At 32.0% G+C, this 10908-nt stretch overlaps 1 protein-coding gene across 1 annotated transcript; it reads right to left on the bottom strand.

Moving 5' to 3' along the window:
* Positions 1-2863: 2863 nt before the first annotated feature.
* Positions 2864-3352, bottom strand: LOC108203743 (AT-hook motif nuclear-localized protein 21-like). Its single transcript, XM_017372874.2, has one exon. It carries the CDS (start codon positions 3350-3352, stop codon positions 2864-2866), a length of 489 nt encoding a protein of 162 aa, XP_017228363.2.
* Between the last annotated feature and the right edge of the window lie 7556 nt (positions 3353-10908).

The following is a 10908-nucleotide window of genomic DNA, read 5'->3' on the forward strand; positions in this document are numbered from 1 at the left end:
AATTTACCCCGCTGAAGGAAAAAAAATGTAAAATGTTAAAAAATAAAAGACATACATATGAATATCGTTTCAACATTTGTTGTCAAAATTAAATAGAAAAAAAGGTTTGCTTAACTATTGCATACATTTTCATGCTTCTCTAGAATGTATATACATGCTAAAGAGTATCAAAGAACTTACTGGCCTAGGGATAATAAAAATCCTAAATATTCTGTAATGCAAAAAATGCAGCAGCAATGATTTCAGCAATGTGGCTTTTGGAGTCACCACAACAGTCATCATTCGAGAAAAAAAGTATAAGAGGGTGCAGTATAGCAGGGTGAAGAATGTGTGAAGAATACATACCAAATCAATACTATACACACCAACTTGTGCAAGAACATATGGTATTTCTACCAATACTTTTTTATAGAAAAGAAAAGGACTTGGTTAACATTTCTACAAATGACACATAGTACTTCACAGGAATACATTATATCTATTCCTTGGAATCAGAGTCTACACTGAATGTAAACATATTTTAATGCGAAATTTTGACAATAAATTTATTCTTTAAGTGTGTCCTCTTTGCATGAATTATTGACTTGTTATAGGTTATTTACTTAAATTCTATACGGAGGAAAAATACAGCCTTCATGCTATTGAAAAGATCATATTTATATATTTTTAAGATATATTTTAGTTAACATTATCAAATACACATGCACATATATATCCTCCTATCAATATTAATGAATTTTAATGCATGTAATCTTCAAAATGTTCTATTCCTCTAAAGGGTTCGGATATCTGTCCATATATATTCACATCACAAAACTTCCCAATGTTATAATATGATTTTACCGATCAATGCTTTCTGTTTCTTTCCTTGGTTGGAGTGTGCTTATATATCTCTGAGCTCTTTGCACATTTTCTCTTCTAGAGAATTATTAGAAATAGTTCATGTAACTTTAAAAATAATAGAAAGTACACATGAAAAGATCAATCCATATTATATGGACAAACTTTGGAATCTAAATAGAACAATACGCATGAAATCTTTAGAATTAAGAAAAGAACAATACAGCTCAAACGATACATACGAGCACACAATCTTTGTAAATATGAGCACAGTTTAAAATTGATGAAGAAATAAAGAGTGATACTAGAGGTGAGTGCTAAGTAGATAATGACCACAACATTAATAACGATAGCAGATTTTTAACACAAATGCCTCAAGCAAACAAATTTAATTAAACATGTGTTGGAAATTTGACCTGCATAATGGTCACCAAATAATTCTTATATATGCATATACAATCCACTATATAATGCAATTATGCACATTAATATGGCAATTATTACCAATCATAAAAGAGCGACGACTTTTGACATTTCTCTTATAATAATATTTGGTATTTCTCACAATGTATTTCTCCCATAGTGATTTTTGGTATTTCTTCTCAATATTACATGGACAAACATTGGAATCTAAATAGAACAATACACCCAAATTCTTCTGTTTTCTTCAAGTTCTGTACCCAAATACTGTACAATCAGTCAGCCTTCTTTCAAGATTCATGCATAATCCAAGTCGTATACACTATGCAGTTGGAAAACGGTTTCTACGCTATCTTAAGGGTACAAAAAGTCATGGTCTCAAGTATGTTTATAATGAAGATAATAGGCTGATTGGGTATACATATAGTGATTGGGGAGGATCATTGGATGATGGCAAGAGTACATCTGGATATGTTTTCTTTCTAGGAACAAATGCTATTTCTTGGTCATCAAAAAAACAGAAAACAACACCTCTAGCTTCCACAGAAGCTGAATATGTTTCTTCAACAGACACATCATGTATGTGAAGCTGTTTGGTTAAGACAGATTTTGTTTGACTTGGAGCAAGCCCAGAATGAACCAACTATTATTTACCGCGACAACAATTCAGCCATAGCAATAACTGAAAACCCTATTTTTCATAGTCAGACCAAGCATATTAAACTTCGTTATCATTTCATTCGGAATTTGGTACTGCAAAAGGAAGAAATTCGGTTGGACTACATTGGTACAAATGAGCAAGTTGCAGACATACTCACAAAGTCAGTCTCAAGTAATAATTTCGCATACTTTAGAGATCAGCTGAGAATTACAAATTACGAGGGGATGTTAAAAATATAATTTGTAATTCCTATAAACCAAGTATCTAGAATATCCTAGTCCTAGTCCTAGAGTCATGATCAATGTTCAGTGTATGAAACCAAGAGTCTCCAAATTATTTATGTATCTAGTTAATGATGAATTCTAGGAAGAGTCTAGATATTTTGTCTATCTATAAAGACTGTTATACCAGCACATGTAAATCATTAAGAAAAATAAAATCTTTTGTTGTCTTCAAGTTCTGTACCCAACACTTTTTATATGAAAGACTTTCAGAACAGCTGATTTCTCATGTCTTCATCATTGCTCTATTCCCTAATTTCCCCTCCTCTCCTCTAATTTCATTGCAGGGACAAAGAATATAGGTGTGTGTATATACAAGAATCAACAAACTGAGTTAAAGTTTGTTTGGTATTGTAATTTGCACAAAATTTTATGATGCGTACGCAGTCATTTTGAGGAAAGCCACCCCGCATATATCTTAATCCATATTCTCTTATTGTATTTCATTGATATTTATGTAACTTATAATTGATTTCCATATGTATTTTCTGTGTGTATACCAAATGAAATATACTAATAATTAAGGAATGTTGTATATCATAAAAAACATAAGGAATAAATATTTGAAAATGATTTATTTGAATTGGATAGTTTATTAGAGTACATGGCTAGTGGATCTCTTGCACTGCAGAACAACACTACAGAGATAAGAATTAAAACATCAGACTTGTGTAGAAACGGCAAGAACAAGAGTAACAACACTTGTTGCTTTCATCTGAGAGAGAATCTGTCCTCCCATAACATTACCTGCAGCATCTGCAAATTGAACATGGAAACAACTAATAATATTTCCAGAAGCAGCATTTAAACAACGGTAAGCCCCAGAAAACGAAATTATCTGGAAGCTTGTAGAAACGCATGGGGGAGGGATTGCATTGAGTGGATACGCAATATCAACCTCAGAAATGAGTCCCTGGCCAGTAAGCACAGTTACAGCAAGCCCGAAATGCAGTGCAAATTGCACCACACAACTTATGACATCAAATCCACTAGGGATTTCAAGAATGACTGTTTTGTTGATGCCATTCACTGGCTCACCGTTGGTCATTAAAGACCCATCAGAATTGAATGAATATTGAGGTGCTCCTCCATGCCTCCTTGGAGCTGTAGATATTGGGCTTGTTAAACCATTTTGGTTTGAATTACTCATCACTGCGAAAATGTTATTGCTGTGAACTAAACAATGAAAGAGATAAGTATATAGCCTCTCAGCTGATAGCATATATGAGCTGTAATTTGTGATTTTTATTGTTTATATGAGTTTAAAAAGATAATAAGGTATATGAGATTTCACAGTTATTGAATAAAACAGCTGTGTTCATGGAATTTATAGCTAGGGAGAATCTTTTGCATATTTTTTTCATGCATATAATCTTTCTACTCATTGATAGAAGATATATATATATATATATATATATATATATATATATATATATGTTGAATTCATAAACAATTTATGAATTTTCGTAGAATATAACAGATTTTGATTCTATGCAAAAAATCTGGCGGTGTATTCAATTCTGTTGACATTTTAATGTATTGTTTTTAATATATGTATTTTAATGGATTGCATGTGATTTAAATTTAATGGGCATTTTTGATAAAATGTCATAAAATAGAGTTATATAGATTCTTTAGGATTCAAGCAAAATACCTCCAACTCACATTAATTTTTTGGTGGGATTTCAAAAAACGGAATCCCTACAAAATCCATAATTTTATGAAATCCAAACAATCCATTACCATTCAGATTTTGATAGATTTTAAACAATTTCAATTGAATACCATTGGATTTTTAAGCATAATTTTCAATCCTAATTGAATACCACCAAATTTTGTAAAATAATTAAAAATCTCAATTGACTATCCTAAGATTTTAAAACATTTTGAATAATCCCAATTGAATATTCTCGGATTTCATTAATGAAAAAAAATCCTTTAAAATCTCAATCGAATATACCCCCTTAAAGTATAATACCTGTCCTAAAATTAGGGGTGAGTAAAACTGAACTGGAACCGAAAAACCAAACCGAATCGTGTAAATTCGGTTCGGTCCTAATTTTCTGAAAATTCGGTCCATTCGGCCCGGACCGAATAGACCAAAATAAAGTTCGGTCCTTCGATTCTGGGTCTATTCGGTTTGATCCGGTTTTGGATCGGACCGAGTGAATGCTCACCCCTATTCAAGTATACTCTATCAAAATTTCTTAGATTATGTTCGGAAAAAGAAAAATAACAATGAAAAAAAAATCATATATTAGATATCCACCCAAAGAATTCAAGTACACTCTATCAAAATCTTGCTCGATAAAGTAATAATAACTATGGTGATGTAACAACCCCAAATTCACAAGTACGTAATTATTATTTAATAACTTTATTTTTTAATTGTACAAAAAATTACTATTTATAAATAGGCACGAATAATAGTTAAATTAACATGATTACGCTTTGATTAAAGTTATAGTGACGTAATAAATATTTAATTATTTATTTTAAGTACTGTGACGAGGATATAAAAAGTGCGTGCGATAATTTTTTTTATTATTGATGAGATTACGAGATAATCAATTATATATATATATATATATATATATATATATATATATATATATATTGAGTGTAGCTAATTGGAATATTTCTAAATTAATAATGGTTGCAATAAATCTAAATATTTAGATAGTCGCACGCATAAATTATATGTTTTATTTTTCACAATAGAGCCACTATAGATTGTCATTAAAATTATTTACTACTACTATTAGGTAGTAAGAATAAATAGTGAAAAATTAGTATTATTATAAATAAATAATAGACATCGAAAAGGAAAGAATTGTGTTAGATAACCATATAATCATAAAATAATTTTTCAGTTTCTTTGTTAATCCTAGTTTCAAGGAGTGATTAATGCTTAACAATTCCACATCATTATGTACAACCTAATTTTGTACATGTAGTATTATTGGGGAAAATCACGCACAAAATTGGCTACACAAAATGATGTGTCATTAACATTAATAAGATTGTCTGTGTTTCCTCAACCATCACTCGACAACTTCATTTTACTATAGTTTAGATAGCAATATGGCACATCATTCTGTATAATAGTTTTGTGCAAAAAACATTACTCTTTAATATTTTAAAAGATGAGTAGATTACAGGGTGATTTCACCATGTTTTTTGATTAAATATTGTTAATCACTAAAGGAAAACTGAATCACAATATATACAATATTAATTAAAGATTAGAGCCCTTATCTTTTTTTTTTTGATAAACATGGATATTCCATTAATAAGATAAAAATACACCATAGATTTGATAAACATGGATATTCCATTAATAAGATAAAAATACATCACAGACCATAGCCCTAACCAGCAATCATACAAGCATAACATGTGAAGAGGGCATGCCTTCCTAAGAGAAGCTACCACTAGAAATTACCTAGAAAAACAAAAATTAAAAATATTAGCTGCCATGTTACACCACTGAAAACTACATTCAAGCACTACATCATAACAGATGGCCTAGGCAATTTTATGAACACTGAGTGTTGCAAAATTATGTTACTACTAATCCATACCAACAACAATGATAATCATTCATGTCCATTTCATGTTGCAATAGTCAAATACGTGTGTTGCGTAGAGTTTTAGAAAAATGATTATTTGTAATAATTTTGAAAAACTAAAATAATTTTAAATTATTAATTATTAAAATATAATATATTAAACTTCAACCCCTAAAGGGACCTGAGCTTGGTTTGTCAACATGGCATCTTCATGAGCCATTTCTTAAGCTGCATTTTATCCCGGACTCGAGTGACAATGCGATCTGTTTTGACGAGTTTGAAGTTATTTGCATGGATTGTGAAAACACAGTTCAACACATCTGACATCTCCTGATTGTATTCCCCACATGACGGCTTTGACATTAGTCATGTGATGCATAAGGACACAAGCTCCCCACAGTCTCCGGCCATCTGCATTCTTGAGAACACCAATCCTGTCGGAGTTGCCATTTGGAAGAGGAACTTCTGATGAAAAGCGGTGAACATTTATCTTGACACAATTTTCTTCGGGAGGAACTCATGCAACATTCATTATGATTGAGACAGAGATGCAATACTGAGTTTATAAATGGAAAGACCTAGCCAATGTTAAGTCATGACAGTATTACTACAAATGACGCAGGAGTACTAAAGCACACGAATAGGTGATATCTATTCCTTGGACTCAGAGTCTACTGAATGCAAACATATTTTAATACAAAATTTTGACAATAGATTTAATCTCTAAGTGTGTCCTCTTTGCCGGAATTATTGACTTGTCATGAGTTATTTACTTATATTCTATATAAAGGAAAAATACACGCTTCGCCTTATTGAAAAGATCATATTATATATTTTTAAGATATATTTTAGTTAACATATAAATACACATGGACAAACTTTGAAATCTAAAAAGAACAATACATATCAAATCTTGAGGATTAAGAATAGAACCATACACCACAAACGGTACATACCAGCGCACAATCTTTGTAAATATGAGAAAATTTTAAAATTTAATGAAGAAATAAAGAGTGATACTAGATTTGTTGGTGAAGGTGAGTGCCAAGTAGATAATGACCGCAGAAACATGATACAAAATTTTTAACACAAATGCCTGAACTAAAGAAAATTTAATTAAACATGTGTTGGAAATTTGACGTGCAACATTTTCACCAAATGATTCTTATATGTGCATGTACAATATTCTATTATATAATACAATTCCTGCATATTAATATGGCAAATATTACATATCATAAAAAAGCGACGATTTTTGACATTTGTCCCATTGTGAATATTTGTATTGGTCAATTTACTTGGCTGAAGAAAAAAATAAATGTAAAATATCAAAAAGAAAAGACATACATATGAAATTTAATTAAACATGTGTTGGAAATTTGACGTGCATCATTGTCACCAAATGATTCTTATATGTGCATATACAATCTACTATATAATAAAATTCATGCATATTAATATGGCAACTATTAATGATCATAAAAAAGCGACAACTTTTGATTTCTCCGATAGTGATTTTTGCTCTCTATAGATATCATTTACACCATACCAGCATTTTCTGTAGTCACAAATTAAATACCAAACCGAAATGATATAGTTCAATGATTAATAGTCTCACCTTTCAATCTCTGCCGGGAATTTCAAATTTAAAAACACCAATAAGTAGTGAAATCCTAGAAATTGAGGAAAAATAGAATAAAAGATTTAGAACACGCCCTCATCCTCCTTCACTACAAGAAGAGCGGCTATTTTTGACCAGAATTTGACGGCCGAAAATGACCTCTTTTCCTGTAGTGCTTGAGCAGGGACTGCTGCAAAGACCGGAAGGTTTTCCCGACCATACATAGCCATTTACTCATCTGCGCAGCATTTTATCTTCCTGGGACTCGAGTGACGATGCGATCTGTTTTGCCAAGTTTGAAGTTATTTGCAAGGATTGTGTTAAACCTAGTCATGACTTCTACTAAGTCATTTCGATGACCATTTCTTCTTGATATCAGATAACACTGAAAGCTAGGAAGTCATTAGTCTCAATCGATGTGTACCTTGTGAAAACCCAGTTCTACACATCTGGCGGCTCCGATTGTATTCCCCACATGACCTCCTTGACATTAGTCGTGATGCTTAAGGCCACAAGCTGCCCACAGTTTCCTGCCATCTGCATTCATGAGAACACCAACCCCGTTGGAATTGCCATTTGGAAGAGGACCTTCTGATGAAAAGCGGTGAACATTTATCTTGACACAATTTTCTTTGGGAGTAACTCATGCAACATTCATTATGATTGAGATAGAGATGCAATACAGCCTACTAATGAGTTTATAAAGGGAAAGACCCAGCCAATGTTAAGTCATGAAAGTAATACTACAATGACACAGGAGTACTAGAGCACACGAATAGTTGATATCTATTCCTTGGACTCAGAGTCTATGGAATATTGCAAACATATTTTAATACAAAATTTTGACAATAGATTTATTCTTTAAGTGTGTCGGCCCCTTTGCAGGAATTATTGACTTGTTATAGGTTATTTACTTATATTCTATACAGAGGAAAAATACAGGCTTCACGCTATTCAAAGGATCATATTATATATATATTTTAGTTAACATTATAAAATTCACATGCCTGACAAAAAAAAAAAAAATTCACATGCACATATAAAACTTCCCATCAATATTACTGAATTTTAATGTTCTATTCCTTTAAAGGTTCACGTATCTCCTCATATTCACACCACAAAAATTCCCAATGTTATATATTTTTACCAATCAATGCTCCTTGTTTCTTTCCTTAGTTGCATTGTGTTTATTTGGTTCTTTAGTATACATCACATCCTTCTTGATTTTTCTTTCCTTTCAAAGCTGCTTCATGATTGATAGTATACATTTCATGTAATATAATCAAAAGTATACATGAGAACATCAATCTATATTATATAGACAAATTTTGGAATCTAAATAGAACAATAAACCTGAAACCTTGAGGATTAAGAATAGAACAATACACCTCAAATGATACATACGAGCACACAGTCTTTGTAAATATGAGCAAAATTTAAAATTTGATGAAGAAATGAAGAGTGATACTAGATTTGTTGGTGAAGGTGAGTGCCGAGTAGATAATGACCGGAGAAATAACGATAGCGCATTTTGAACACAAATGTTTGAACTAAAGGAAATTTAATTAAACATGTGTTTGGAAATTTGACGTGCATCATTGTCACCAAATGATTCTTATATGTGCATATACAATCTACTATATAATACAATTCATGCATATTAATATGGCAACTATTACCGATCATAAAAAAGCGACCACTTTTGACAATTGTGTGATAGTGATTTTTGGTATTTCTTGATTTACCTCGCTTAAGCAAAAAATAAATGTAAAAATATTATAAAGAAAAGATATACCTATCAATATAATTTCCACCAGACCGACATTTTTTGTAGTCACAAATTAAATAGAAAAAAGGCTTGTCTAACCATTACATACATTTTCATGCTTGTCTAGAGTGTATATACATGCCGAAGAGTATCAAAGAACTTACTCGTTGAGGGATCATAAAAATCCTAAAAAACATATTCTATAATGCAAAAAGTGCAGCAGCAATGATTGCAATAATCTCGGCATTAGGAGTCACCACCATAGTCATCATTCCAAAAAGAGTGCAGTATAGCAGGGTGAAGAACGTGAAGAATACATACCAAAAGAATTTCACTACTATCCAATCAAATCCGATCATTGCATAAACGATAATACTATACATAATACACTCCAATTTGTGCAAGAACATTATATGGTATTTCTACCAATACCTTTTTAGACAAAAGAAGAGGGACTTGCTTAATATATTTGGTACAAATAAGAAAATTCAATTTATCCGGGAACGTCATATCCACTTATTACATGTGCAAAGGCATATGGCAAGGCGAGTACTATATTCATGCTGCTCGTTTTCTATAAAAGACAGTGCGTTTGACATCCACTTCTGGCTGCACTAACGTAACCATTTTCATGGTAAGATGGAAAGGCTATTTATAAGATACTTTTGGAACAACTGATTTCTCATGTCTTCATCATTCCTCTACTCCCTTATTTTCCCTCCTCTCCTGTAATTTCTTCGCAGACACAAAATATATACGTGTATGTTAGATATAATTGATGATTACTAATGTTCTTAAAGTTTGTTTTAGAACAGAAGTGATCAGAGTTTAAGCTGGAAGCTGATCAGAGTTTGATGAAGCTGATCAGAGTTTAGTAAAGTCTGACCAGAGTTTGATAAAGTCTGATCAGAGTTTACATAGTCAAGACTCGTCAGAGTTTACACGTGGAAAGAGCTCAGAAGCGGATATACTTCAAGGAAGGATAGAAGCGGAGGAGTGATTTGCTGACTATGGAAACTAAACAGAAAACTGGAGCAATCTTTGATTGATAGAATACATAGCTGATTTATAGGATATCAAATCAGAGATTGATTTTGTAACTGTGTCTATATAAACACAGATTAGGGTTACTCTATATGAGTTGAGTTATCGAGTATATTGTTAAGAACCCTAGCAGCTCTTAGTGATACAATATAAATCACTGAGAGAGTTTTTGTAATCATTAAAAAGCTTTGTGAATAAGAGTTTATTGTTTTCAAGCTCTTATATTGTTATACTGTGATAAAGATTGTGATCACTATATCATCTTATATAGTGAATTTATAGGACCTAACAAGTGGTATCAGAGCCAGCTCTGTTAAGATTACTACAGTGAGATCTTAATCACAATCATGTCTGAAAAATCACAAGCTTCATCCTTTAGAGTTCCAATTCTTAAGACATCTGAATATCCAGTCTGGAAAGAGAGAATGATCATATTCTTAGACTCTGTTGATCCAGAATACCTTGACAGGATCTATGATGGACCACATATGCCCACCAAGCTCTCTGTTGGGCTTGCAGATGAACCTCAGAAGATGGTTCCAAAAGAAAAGAAAGATTATACCCCTGAGGACATCTTGTCAATTGGTAAAGACTCTAAGGTGAAACACCTTCTGCACAGTGCCCTTGATAATGCAATGTCTAATAGGGTGATTGGGTGCAAAACTGCTAAACAAATCTGGGATGCTCTGGAAACCAGATGT

Source organism: Daucus carota, chromosome 9, assembly GCF_001625215.2.
Source record: "Daucus carota subsp. sativus chromosome 9, DH1 v3.0, whole genome shotgun sequence".
Classification (NCBI taxonomy): Eukaryota; Viridiplantae; Streptophyta; class Magnoliopsida; order Apiales; family Apiaceae; genus Daucus; species Daucus carota.